Source organism: Oryctolagus cuniculus, chromosome 12, assembly GCF_051225735.1.
Source record: "Oryctolagus cuniculus isolate XC-2025 breed Fujian yellow rabbit chromosome 12, ASM5122573v1, whole genome shotgun sequence".
Classification (NCBI taxonomy): domain Eukaryota; kingdom Metazoa; phylum Chordata; class Mammalia; order Lagomorpha; family Leporidae; genus Oryctolagus; species Oryctolagus cuniculus.
This window is the reverse complement of record NC_142878.1, coordinates 74,893,909-74,907,854: the sequence shown is the minus strand read 5'-3', so window position 1 is coordinate 74,907,854 and position 13,946 is coordinate 74,893,909. Positions and strand designations below refer to the sequence as shown.

Below are 13,946 nucleotides of genomic sequence, written 5' to 3'. Positions count from 1 at the left end.
GAAAAAATTTAGTACATCACACTACTACTCCATATGTATGATTTTCAAATTGACTGAGGCTTACTTTTCTGTGTTAGGTCTCTGAAAGGAGTAAGCCATGCCCTAAAGGAAGATGTGTTGCTACACAGGGCATGAGGAGGCAAGATACCTGGAACTGGCCAGTGACCACATGAAGAACTGCTAGTCTTCCACTCCTATGACTACTTATCATCTACCACAAACACAACTGCAGATGAACCGAAGTGGCTGGATAAGACGACTGGTATAAGGTACGGATGTAGTTCAACTCCATCATCATTTCACGTAAACAAGAAAACTTTGAAACATAGATAGCTGAAGAAACTACTAAAGCAGACCAGAAGAGAGAGGAAGGTTTGCACATCACCATGATGAATACAAAAATCTCTCTATGTGGCGGCACTACCAAATGCAGTATCCTCTTTGTGATTTCTCACAGCAAAGTGACCACACCACGCCAGGCAGATGGAGACACATATAAAAGCAGTTGACAGATCAAGAGGGTGGTAGAGAAAGGACCTTAGACAAGGACCTTAGACTCCATAGACAATCTAGAGGTTGTGAGATGTCTGGGAATGTGTGAAAAGGAAATACTTATGGGCTAGAAATGGACATGTGGAGAAAAACTGGAAACAGATGTATATAAACATGCCACAAATACCTCAAGTTTTAGGAGGTGGAAAAAATAATGAATTACATGAATCTTAAAGTCTGTCATTAGACTGCACAACAAAATCAATAAATAATATTGACTTATTATTATATGCTACCACCCTACTTTGCTGCAGAATTATATTTAAGCTTCTTAAGACATTTAGAAACTCTAAAAATTCTTTCACGTTAATGAGTATTTTTATCCTTTGTGATGCTTCACTCTGTGTAAGAATAAAATGAAGTAAAAGGGAACTTTTCTAAGCATTTAAAAATTAATTTTGCCATTAGGAAATTATATGCCCTGGGTCATAAAAACGATAATGTAAAAAGCAGTTACTCTGGATGGATAAGACATTGTTGTCATCTACAATTCAAAAGTCTAAAATGGTTCAGATTTCCAACCTTTAGATACTCACTTTACCTCCAAACCAGTAACTATGTGATTAAATACTTAGAGCACATGGAGCCTATTTAAAGATACTCAGCTTATGAGAAACTCATATATAATTTTAGAACAACTCATTGCATTATGGGTCCCTGAAAATTCCATAAAAGATGTTCTAATGTAGGATCTACTTACCTTTCCCAGTTATAAATGTGACTATGAGTCTCATCCATAAGCAAAATGTCATCAACTTCGTCTTCAATATGAAAAGGATGACTTGAAATTGGCTCATCCATTGGAAACGAATAGATGCTCATGTAAGGATGGGAGAGCGCTTCTTCTGCAGTCAGCCGGTCCATGGGGCTAAACGTCAGAATTTGTTCCAGGAAATCTAGTGCTACAAAAGGAGGGAGAGTTTTGAGGGGAAAATTATTTAATGACCAGCTGGATGTTTACTTTACCTCTTCCCAACAGGAATAGAGCATCTGAATTATACTAAGAGGTCCACCAACTCAAAGGGGAGAAAAAAGGACCACACAACTAAAGGTAAGTCATGTCAGCAATAACTTACCTGATTTATAGATGAAAAAGAAAAAGATATTTCTTCAATATGGCATTTGAAATACAATCCAATCTCATTACAGCCAGTTAAATTAAACAGCAGCAAACTGTTTTGGTCAAACAGCATGTTCACCTGGCTCAACCTGATACTAATCCTGGCACATCAGAATTACCAGCTGTGTGGGTAGGTCAGGCTGAACTTGAACTTCAGTTCCTTCATGTATAAAATGGGTATATAAAGTAAAGCATAAGGTCTAGAGGTGCTAAACTCCAGCGGCACTTGAGCACCAGATCTAACCACACCCCCCATTTTCCTCATTCTGCTGGGCCTTCCTAAGCTCTCTACCCCACTGGAAGGCTATCCTTACACCACCCACATATACTTTGATGCCTTAGCACCAATACCATTCTTCATTCAACCCTGGATCACCTCCACCATCTTCCTTCTCTGTTCCCTAATCATAGAGCACTGATGGAAAGTAGATGCAGTATCACACCCGGTTCCCCTCTCTGTACCCTCAATCTTAACAGGCTGAGAATGACAAACTTCACATTAATCTCAATCCCTACCACCTCACTATGGTCTCTCCCTCAACCTCTTATCCTACCCTCTGGAACTAACCAATACTCCAGAAAGGATCCTCTTTTTTTTTTTTTTTTTTTTTTTATTTTATTTTTTGACAGGCAGAGTGGACAGTGAGAGAGAGAGACAGAGAGAAAGGTCTTCCTTTGCCGTTGATTCATCCTCCAATGGCCGCCGCGGCCAGCGCGCTGCAGCCGGCGCACCGCGCTGATCCGATGGCAGGAGCCAGGAGCCAGGTGCTTTTCCTGGTCTCCCATGGGGTGCAGGGCCCAAGCACCTGGGCCATCCTCCACTGCACTCCCTGGCCACAGCAGAGAGCTGGCCTGGAAGAGGGGCAACCGGGACAGAATCCAGCGCCCCGACCGGGACTAGAACCCGGTGTGCCGGCGCCGCAAGGCGGAGGATTAGCCTAGTGAGCCGCGGCGCCGGCCAGGATCCTCTTCTTAACTGACTCAGGTTGGTTCTTCCTTGTATTACTCTCATCTAGGAAGTCTTTTCAAATGGTTCCTGGTTCTTCTGCCAGAGAACTGTTCAATTAGCCCAGAGGCCAGTGTCTCAAGGCAACAGAAACTTGAAGAGTTATGTTCTCTAAGCTATAAAATACCTTAAACTGACCAGCAGGCAGAAAGAAGAGACAAGAAACAAACGAGCCTGGTGGGGCTACCATCTGTATGTATATATAGACTGTTTCCATCACTATATAAGTCCCAGCTGTCCCCCAGCAGAAGGAAGATCAATCTCTCTCTCTCCCCTAACTCTTTCAAGAAAATAAAGCTTAAAAAAAATAGTATTATTGGACAGTACTGCTCTCTCTGCTGTAATAATGCTAAATGGTGCTGAGTCCATGGTAAACTATAGAGAAAGGATGAATGGAAAGTACAGAGGGAAAGGATAAAGAATTCTTCATTTAAAAACATTAAGCAGGTGTCTGATGTAGCAGGTAAGTGGCCACTTGGGGCTGCATGCATTCCCTATCAGGGTGCCAGGTCTGAGTCCCAACTCCTAATCCAGCCAATTGTACCCCCTGGACTAAAATCAAGTTCCAGGCTCCTGGCTTAAGCCTGGCATTTGTAAGGCAGTGAACCACCCGATGGAAGATCTGAGTTTCAAAACAAGGGGCCAGTGTAATGGCACAGCTGGTTAGGCTGCCACTTGTGATGCCAGCAACAAGGATGGAGTTCCAGGCTTTGGCGTGGCCGTTGCAGCCATCTGAAGAGTGAACCACAGGATGAAGATTTCTCTCTGGCTCTGCCTTTTAAATAAAGAGTTCAGTTCCTTGTAGTTTTATGTGTTTTTCATATATACTTAATTCTGTTTGCTTTTCTCCTCTTAAGATCATAAGCAGAGTGTACAGGAGAATATTATTTTTACCACATGCCCACTGCCTCAGACTGGGCTCTGCCCAGAAAGAAAACTACAGTGTTACTCAACAGCAGCCCAAGGGCAAGTGTTTGACACAGAGGTTAAGCCACCACTTGGGCTGCTTGCATCCCATATTGAATGCAGGCTCTGCTTCCTACTAATGCATACCCAGGGAGGCAGCAGGCAATGGTTCAAGTAGTTGGGTCCCTGCCCCTCACGTGGGAGACCTCTGCCTTTCAAATGAGTAAAAATAAATTTTTAAAAATTGAAACACAGTCTCTCTGCAAAATAAATTATCACTTGCAGGCACTTCACCACTGTGCATCACACTTTTATATGAACACCAAAGATCTCTGCTAAATGGTTAGCTTAATCTGAGACAATATATACATATGAGAAAGCCTGACTCAAAACTTCTGCCCTAATTAAGTAGAAGAAACAGATTAAATAGCATTATTTACACGTTCTTCAATCTCTTAGTAAGACAAAGCAGTAGTGACAATGACTCTGAAACAGATCCAGGTATTCCTTGAGCAGGCAGTCAACCTGGCTGACCAGGGGCTATCTCACCTACAGGGCACTAATTCCTGTCATGGTCAATGATGTTTTAATTCTAACTTTCTACTACCTTTAAGCTTGCACAAACTCTTCATATTTACCACTTAGTTCTCCTAACACAAACCCACCTCTTAAGTTTCACTCTTTCCTCCATCTCTTCCTTGCCCTGAAGATCTTTGCTTTCCTCTGACTCAATTTTTTTAAAAGATTTATCTTATCTGAGAGGCAGAGGTAAAGAAAGGTTTTCTATCCATTGGTTCACTCCCTAAATGGCTGCAACAGCTGGAGCTGGGCTGATCCAAAGCCAGGAGCTTCTTCTGGGTCTCCCAGGCGAGTGTAGGGGCCCAAGGACCTGGGCCATCTTCTACTGCTTTCCCAGGCCATAGCAACTGGGACTTGAACCGGTACCCATACGGGATGCCAACACTGCAGGCGGGGAAACTTTACCCACCAAGCCAAAAGGTCAGCCCTTCTGACTCAATTCTTTCACATCTAAATCACATTCATATTCATATCCATGTATTCCTCATACAACTCCAGCTTGGCAAGAGCCAGTGATTCAACATTCAAATGTAAATACGGCAGGTAATCAGAAATACAAGCTGGAAGAGTACATGAGGTTAGAACCATCCAGAGAGAGGTACACTATATTTTCTGGAATCTAGAATTAGAGGAACAAAGTAACAGATCCCAGTCTAAGCATTCAGTCAAAAAAGGGGACATCAGAGTTGATGTTTGATGTAACAACGCAGAATGTCTGAAGACTATCTAGAATAAAAGTCTTATCTAAGGGCCGGCGCTGCGGCTCACTAGGCTAATCCTCCGCCTAGCGGCGCCGGCACACCGGGTTCTAGTCCCGGTTGGGGCGCCAGAGTCTGTCCCGGTTGCCCCTCTTCCAGGCCAGCTCTCTGCTGTGGCCAGGGAGTGCAGTGGAGGATGGCCCAGGTGCTTGGGCCCTGCACCCCATGGGAGACCAGGAAAAGCACCTGGCTCCTGGCTCCTGCCATCGGATCAGCGCGGTGCGCCGGCCACAGCGCGCTGGCCGTGGCGGCCATTGGAGGGTGAACCAACGGCAAAGGAAGACCTTTCTCTCTGTCTCTCTCTCTCTGTCTACTCTGCCTGTCAAAAAATTAAAAAAAAAAAAAAGTCTTATCTAAGAATCTAAAGCATCTCTACACAGACTGCTGCTTACACACTTGCATCACAATACCTTCTCGACTAATTCCTGGAAGCAGCTGAGTTAAAGGTTTGTGTGGCTCAGTCATGTCATTTCTAATGTAAACTGGAATTACGCTGAGAAGCTCCTGACGATCTTCCTCATGTACAACAGGAATAGATTCCAAAATCAGTTGCATCTGTTCAAGTTCATGTGCACCTGAGGAAAAAAAAACAAATACAACAAATAAAACATAGATGTTTACTTATCAGACTATAAATACTATGTCCAGGAGTAGGACAGTTTTAAATGAATCATTAATCAGTTACTTTCACCGCTTTGAATCTCACCAACCTACTTCAAAAGCATATCCATATCAATTTCTACTCACTGATGTAGTTTAATTCCAAGGGGACAGACTCTTGAAATTTGGCATCATACTAAGAATTTTCTCTGAGTAGCGAACAAAGCAATGAGATCTGAATTCTGGCGTTAGCTGTACTTGATTTCTTCAGTGAAATAGAAGGATGGACTAGTTTGTGAAACGACTAGTTGTAGAGTAATGTGTTAGACTCAGCATTTCTAATTCACGATTACCATTAAAGAATTAAAAGGAGAAACCTTAACCCCAATAGGTGTCTTTAAAAAAGATTGTATTTGCCTTCCCACTAATTTGTACAAATTATCTCAACAGTTTTTTGTTGTTTGCTTTAGACCTTACTATTAGGGCACTTGGGAAAACAGCTGTGAAACAAAACAGAGCAAGTCCCTGTCTTTGTGGAGTTGCAACCTAGTAGACAAACCTAACTTCCTAAGCATATTTAGGGTATGTCAAATGGTAACAAATCCAATGTATGGAGAAAAGTGGGATAAGCTAAAAGGGTCAGACAGCACTCTTGGGAGTATGGACATTAATTTATAAAGGATGATCAAGGAAGGCCTCACCAAAAGCTCAAACTTAAGGAAGACACAATACTTTTATATGGAGAAAAGAAATTCTAGAAAATAGGAAAAGGACAGAGGAGAGAAGCAACATGGTGTGTCCAAGAAACAAGTCCAATTGAAGTGGAGAAGCTGGGGTGAACAGCAGTTGAGATCACAGTGGTACCAGAACATAAAGGGTTTGCCTGAGGAGTCTGATGGGAAGCCGTTACACAGTTTGAGCAGAGAAATGACACGATGTATTAGGACCACTTCTGCTGCTAAGTGGTAATGAGCCTACAGACAGCAAATAATGAAGCAGGAAAGCCAGAGGGCCCTATGTTAGACCGTGACACACCTAATGGCTGAATGGACTAGGAGAAGGAAACCATAGCAAAGGCATTAACAAGCACTTAGAATCCAGATGTATTTTTATAAGGAAGAGCCCACAGGATCTCATAACAGAAGTGAAGATGATATTTTTGCCTGAGCAACTGAAAGATGGAACTGTTAGTTTACTGAGATGAGGAAGGCAACAAAACATGAGGGAGAAATATCAGAGGGTCAGTTTTGGATAGGTTAAATTTGAGATGTTACTAGACATCCGAGTAGACATTAAGCACAAGATAATGATCTAGAATTCAGAAGAGGTGTCAGGCTTTGTGGTGGAATGAGAAGGCCATGCCAAGATGGCTGCTGGCAAGCCAGCATCAGTTACTCAGGAATGGCTTTGAAACCCACCTGGCAATGGAGTCTGCCTGGCAACAGGCTGTGATTGGTTGGGGCATAGACCGCCCCTTGACCGGATTGGCTGGTCTTGGCTATATAAGCTGTTGTACTAACTGAAACAAACGAGCCTACCCGCTGCTTGCCTCAAGCCTGTTTTCACCCAACTGCCGGGGTCTGTGTGGTGACTCCACGCCTCTTGCCCCCACCACACTCCTCCTCTCAGAAACTAATCCACCGCAACATTGTTGAGAAATCAACTGCAACAAGGCTTGAAGATAAAAATTTGGGAGTCATCAGATTTGGATGGTACTTAAAGGAATGAAAAAGAGTGAAATCTCCCACTGAGTAACTCCAAGGAATGAACCAATGACAACTGAAAGAATCAAGAGAGTATTAAGCTGAAAAACAAGGAGAAAAGTACTACAAAAGAGAAGGAAATACCAGGGTGTTTTGTTTTAAAGATTTATTCATGGGCTGGGGCCAGTGCTATAGCACAGTTGGGTTAATCCTCTGCCTGTGGCACCGACATCCCATATTAGCACCAGTTCTAGTCCTGGCTGCTCCTCTTCCGATCCAGCTCTCTGCCATGGCCTGGGAAAGCAGTGAAAGATGCTCCAGGCACTTGGGCCCCTGCACCCGCAAGGGAGACCCAGAAGAAGCTCCTGCCTTTGGATCAGCCCAGCTCTAGCCGTTGTGGCCATCTGGGGAGTGAACCAGCAGATGGAACAACTTTTTCTCTGTCTCTCCCTCTCATTGTTTGTAACTCTACCTCTCAAATAAATAAATAAAATATTTTTTTTTAAAAAGATTTATTCATGGGGCTGGAGCTGTGGCATAGTGGGTAAAGCTGCCTTCTATGGTGCTGGCATCCCATATGGGCACCGGTTTGTGACCTGGATGCTCCACTTACAATCCAGCTCTCTGCTGTGGCCTGGGAAAGCAGTGAGGATGGCTCAGGCCCTTGGGCCCCTGCGCCCTCGTAGGAGACCCAGAGGAAGCTCCTGGCTCCGGGTCGGCCAGATTATGCCTGTTGTGACCATTTGGGGAGTGGATCTTTCTCTCTCTGCCTTTGCCTCTCTGTAACTCTGCCTTTCAAATAAATAAATTTTTTTAAAGGCAGCGTTTTACACCTGAGCATTGATGTCCCTCAAATTATTAAAAAAAATTATACAAAAAACAGGGTAACATAGATATTCCATCTTCTGGTTCACATCCTGAACATCCACAATGGCCAGGGCTAGGCCAGGTGAATTAGTAAGAAAGCTGGATCAGAAGGGGAACAGCTGGGACTCAAATCAACATTCCACAAACAGCACTTGTAACACAACACTAGCCCCAGGAAAGACCAGTTCTGACCCATGCTGGAGATGGCTCAACATGAGGATGGAAACTGACGAGAAATTCAGCATTCTGGAGGTCACTGGTGACTTTATGAGAACAGTTTTGGTGGAGGTCAAAGCCTTATGGGAGAATATTCAACAGAGGATGGAAGAAGAGAAATTAAAGATGGCAACAATGCACACATCTTCTGAGTAGAAAAACACAGCAGTAGTTGAGAGGGATGTGTGGTCCGAAGAAAAGGATTTTATGTTCTAAGACTGGGAACACTATCAATATTTGAATACTGATTAAAAAATGATTTGATAAGAAGTAAAATGAAGATGCAAAAGAAAAACATGTTGGAGTGAAGGCCTGGGTAAGAACACAGCATAGAAGGACTGACCTTGAATAGGAGCACCAACAAAGTAACGATCTGGAAACACAACAGAAATGCACTTTTGAAAAACAAGACTAGGATACTTTCTATGGACTAAAAAGACATCAACCTCAGTAACACCTAGTCCGTCCATGCCCTCAGATGCTCTTTTTTCCTAGTATATACTTAATAACCAACATACCAGTAAAGCATCTAGTTAGAAAAAAGGAACTACAGGGAGCCAGCATTGTGGCACAGTGAGTTAAGCCTCCACCTGCAATGCCAGCATCCCATACTATGACAATAGTTCGAGTCCCAGTTATTCCATTTCTGGTCCAGCTTCCTAATGATGCACCTGGAAAAACAGCAGAAGTACCTGCCACCCTTGTGGGAGACTCAGAGGGAGTTCCTGGCTCTGACTGTGGCCATTTGGGAATGAACCAGTGGATGAGACCTCTTTCTCTCTGGCTTTCAAATACAGAAAAAAATAAGGGGAGGGAAACAACAATCTAGAACTCTCAAACAATTTCATAAATAGTTCCTAGTGTTTACAATTTACATTGGTTTAAGATCAAAATTAAGTGGGCCCTGGCTCACTTGGTTAATCCTCCACCTGCAGCACCGGCATCCCATATGGGCGCCGGGTTCTAGTCCTGGTTGCTCCTCTTCCAGTCCAGCTCTCTGCTGTGGCCCAGGAGTGCAGTGGAGGATGGCCCAAGTGCTTGGGCGCCTGCACCCGCATGGGAGACCAGGAGGAAGCACCTGGCTCCTGCCTTCGGATCGGCATAGCTCCAGCCGTGGCGGCTATTTGGGGAGTGAACCAACAGAAGGAAGACCTTTCTCTCTGTCTCTCTCTCTAACTCTGTCAAATAAAATTAAGCTACTTAAGAGTTTTTTAAATCCAGTTCTTCCTATGGCTATATTGGAACAATATCTGAACTGCCAAATTACTATCTTAATATTAAGTATCTTTGTATAATCCCATAGCAGTAAAACTAAACCGGTTTCTTCGACTTGAATCATGATGTAATGATTTTAAATTATATAGATTTAAATTTGTTTTCATTTTCTGACTCATTATTGAGATGGCTTTAAAATATGTCCACAAATTCTTTGATACTATTCCTTTCAAAAGGTAGACTCAACTCCCTTCTCCGTGAACATGAGGTATACTTAGTAACTCACTTTTAACACATACAACAAATCTGAGGTGACAGTGTGTACATTCTGAGACTAGGTCCCACAAAAACATTTTGCATTTACACTTATGAGATTTCTGACAAGCATGCCAAGGTAATTCAATGGGGAGAGAATGTGTTTTCAACCAGATGTGCTCAGACAATTGGCTACCCCCATGCCAAAGAAAGCGGGTTGGCCCCTTACATCATACACAAAAATTAACTCAAAATATAAATCTAAACATAGATGCTAAAAAGAACTCTTAGAACGCAATAGTAAAAAGACAACCCTGGAGGCCAGGGTTGTAGCATAGCAGGTAAAGCCACAGCCTGCAATCCCAGCATCCCGTATGGGTACTGGTTCATGTCCCAGCTGCTCCACTTCCCATTCAGCTCCCTGCTAATGGCCTGGGAAAAGCAGCAGAAGATGGCCCAAATGCTTGGGTCCCTGCCACCCACATGAAAGACCCAGGTGAAGCTCTTAGCTTCTGCCTGGCCCAGGCCTAGCCATTGCTGCCATTTGGCAAGTGAATCAGCAAACGGAAGATCTAAGATTGCATGCTCAGCAGAACATTAGGATGCTTTGAAGAAAAAAAAAAACAGGTAATCCAATTTAAAAACAGAAAAGGATCTAGATATTCTCCAAGGAAGGTACACAGTCAAGAACTACATGAGAAGATATTCGACATCGTTAATCACTAATGCAAATCAAATGAGGAAATGCAAATCAAAACCACAGCCTATACTTCACACCTACTAGGACAGCTATAATCAAAAAGCCAGACACCATCTTAAATGTTGGTGGAAATGTGGAGAAACTGAATCCCCCAAAACACCGCTGGTGAGAATATAAAACAATAAATTTTGCTTTTCTCCTTATTCTCTTCTGTATCATTAATTTTTGGGAAGCAAGTTACCATATTGTGAATATGCTCAAGTAGTCCTATGGAAAAGCCCACATGGTCAGACACTGAGGCCTCTTGGTGACCGTCATGTGAATAAACTATCGAAAAGTAGATCCTCTGGCCCTGATTGAGACTTTAGATAGTCTGCAGCCCTGACCTTTATCTTGACTGAGACAACCTGAGCTAGAAATGCCCAGCTATGCCACTCCCAAATTCCTGAGCTACAGAAACTCTAAAATAATAAGTGTTGGGCCAGCGCTGCAGCTCAATAGGCTAATCCTCCACCTGTGGCGCTGGCACACCGGTTTCTAGTCCAGGTCGGGGCACCGGATTCTGTCCTGGTTGCCCCTCTTCCAGGCCAGCTCTCTGCTGTGGCCCAGGAGTGCAGTGGAGGATGGCCCAAGGACTTGCACCTGCATGGGAGACCAGGAGAAGCACCTGGCTCCTGGCTTCAGATCAGCGCGGTGCACTGGCCGCAGCGTGCCGGCAGCGGCGGCCATTGGAGGGTGAACCAACGGCAAAGGAAGACCTTTCTGTCTCTCTCTCTCACTGTCCACTCTGTCAAAAAAATAAATAAATAAAATAAATAAAAATAAAAATTAAAAGAAGATAAGTGTTGTTCAATCTAAGTTTTGGGATACTTTGTCACACACCAACAAATGCAGTACTTATTTTAAACATGCTGAAGTTACCTGAATATCAGGAATGTAGCTTCCACTCTCAGCACTAAGAAATTCAATTCACTTTACCATTTAGTGTCCAAGAATCACTGATGTTTTTCCACATTTTGTAAATTAAAATTCAATCACTACCACATACCATAGAAAACATTTAAGATAAATATAGGGACAATTATAATGGGCTGCTATCTAAGCTGAGACAAATATTGGCATTAAAAACAGTGAAGGCCTTTATGCCTACCATCCTTTCTTCAGCAATGCTCTCCTGTGCAGACTAATCTCTAGCTTTCTTTTGCACAACAATCTGCACCACGACTTTCCTCCTTTTAGCAGTCTGAGAATGGTGGCAGGACCACTCTGAACACTAAGTATACAGAGAAAGTAGCATCAAAAGCAAGAACAAGGCCTCATGAATCATCACATCACTTCCCTAATTGAACAATCTTCAAGACTCTACTGGCCGATGCTGTGGCGTAGCAGATAAAACCGCCGCCTGCAGTGCCGGCAACCCGTATGGGCACTGCTTCGTGTCCTGGCTGCTCCTCTTCTGATCCAGCTCTCTGCTATGGCCTGGGAAAGCAGAAGATGGCCCAAGTCCTTAGGTCCCTGCACCACGTGGGAGACCCAGAAGAGGCTCCTGGCTTCAGATTGGCCCAGCAGTGCTGTTGCGGTCATTTGGGGAGTGAACCAGCAGATGGAGGATCTTTCTCTCTCTCTCTCTCTCCCTCTCCCTTTCTCTCTGCCTCTGCCTCTCTGTAACTCTGCCTTTCAAATCAACAAATCTTTAAAAAAAAAAAAAGAAAAAAAAAGTCCATACTAATTGCCTACTTTTCCAAATGCAAACTCCTCTGTTGACTTACTAAGTACTTTGACCCTATCTTAACTAGTCATAATATAGTTTTCATTATTTGAAACCTTGTTTTCATAAAACTTTTCTCACTCGTTCATGAATGTACCACTCATGCCTTTATTTATATGGGTACCTTTAAGTAAATTATACTTTTTCTCTTTTCACTGCTTCCGATATACTGAAAAAATCTGACTCCATCATGCCTACCTTTTCTGCCAGCACTGACACAACCTTTCTAAGTTACAGCTTTTATGCTACACTAAATACTTAACCTTATTTAGTCTTTACAAACTCATACTGTGCTTTCTGATACCTAATGTTTTCCATGGATTATTCACCCTGCCTCTTTCACATACTTCCTTCAGACCCTTTCACAGCACCAAACTTAACAAAAAATTCCTTGTTTGATTTTTCTGAAAGGTCATAGCAGTCAGGCAACAAGATGTGGCAGTTCAAGCAATAGGGAGGATTGGCAATGTGGAGGAGAGAGGTAGTATAAAAATTTGAATTTTCAACAGTTTAAAAATCCTACCAGAAGTGACAAATACTGACAAAACAATATAACTCAGGTACCATTTTGTGGATCTACAAATCATTTTGACTACATTTATAAAGTGACCCATTTATTGAATATGTGAATAAATTTTCTCAGTTTTAAATAATAAAAACACCATTTTATCTTTTCATTTTAATATTCTGGACTACAATTTTTTTTTAAGTCTATATAGATCTAGGAGCTGGCATCATGGCATGGTAGGTTAAGCTGCAGCCTGAAACATCCACATCCCGTGTGAGAGCTGGTTGAAGTCCCAGCTAGTCTACTCCCAATCCAGATCCCTGCTGATGCATCTGGGAAAGCAGTAAAAGATGGCCCAAGCGCTGGGCCCCTGCCATCCACAGGCAACCCTGCTGGAGTTCCAGATTCCTGGCTTGGGCCTGACCAAGCCCTGGCCACTACAGCCTTTTTGGGAGTGAACCAGCATAAAGAAGATCTCTAAGTTTGCCTTTCAAATATATAAATAAATCTTTAAAAAAAAAAAACTTTTACAGATCTTCGTCCATAGATAAATGAAAAATACTTTTCTTTCAGATTTTTTTTCTAAATACTAACCTGCAAAGAGGGTTTTCCCAGTCAGCATTTCAGCAAAGATGCAGCCTGCAGCCCACATGTCAATGGCTTTAGTATAATTATTAGGAGAAAGTAAAAGACGTGGAGATCTGTACCATTTAGTAACCAACCCTTCAGAAAGATGACCCTAAAAAAGAAACAAAAAACATACTTCAACTTTATTTCACTAAAGGGCAGTACATACAACTTTATTCATTCAAGAACCCTTGACCTAATAATAAAACCAAAACGGTAAATGTGAAATCATAAAACAACATATTGATTTCTAAGCTTATTTTCAAGGTTCTTGCCATTTGGGAAGCTAATGAAGTTCAATTTCCCTGGAGTATACAACCTATAAGATGTTCGCAGGAATTGTGTTGACCAAAACATACTCTAACTAGTCAAGGCTAAACTCTCAACCACAAAAAAACATGCTTCAGAAGTTTCAGAAGAGGAGCCATTTTTAACTTCAAGTCTTAATATAATTAAGGTGCACAGACGCTTGCTCCTTGCTTTGAGCAAGGAGACCACACCAGAGGTGCTACGCATAAACCAAAGCCTACCCCCTTACCGGCAGCCGATGGGACCTGGCTCTATTA

General features: G+C 42.7%; 1 protein-coding gene and 1 long non-coding RNA gene across 7 annotated transcripts in view; one reads left to right on the top strand and one right to left on the bottom strand.

The window, feature by feature from the left end:
• The window catches only part of MAPK6 (mitogen-activated protein kinase 6), a 52,999-nt gene that overhangs the window by 2,348 nt on the left and 36,705 nt on the right, over positions 1-13,946 (bottom strand). For all 6 annotated transcript variants that reach the window (XM_089310349.1, XM_051821999.3, XM_002717751.6 and 3 more), the window contains 3 exons: positions 13,348-13,492; positions 5,332-5,496; positions 1,253-1,454 (listed from right to left, as the gene is read on the bottom strand). In XM_089310349.1, the coding sequence (XP_089166475.1) occupies positions 1,253-1,454; positions 5,332-5,496; positions 13,348-13,492 (512 nt within the window). The remainder of the gene's footprint in view (positions 1-1,252; positions 1,455-5,331; positions 5,497-13,347; positions 13,493-13,946) is intronic.
• LOC149123104 (uncharacterized) lies at positions 5-3,482 on the top strand. Its single transcript, XR_016218148.1, has 2 exons — positions 5-269; positions 1,532-3,482. It is a non-coding gene; the product is annotated as an uncharacterized LOC149123104 (long non-coding RNA).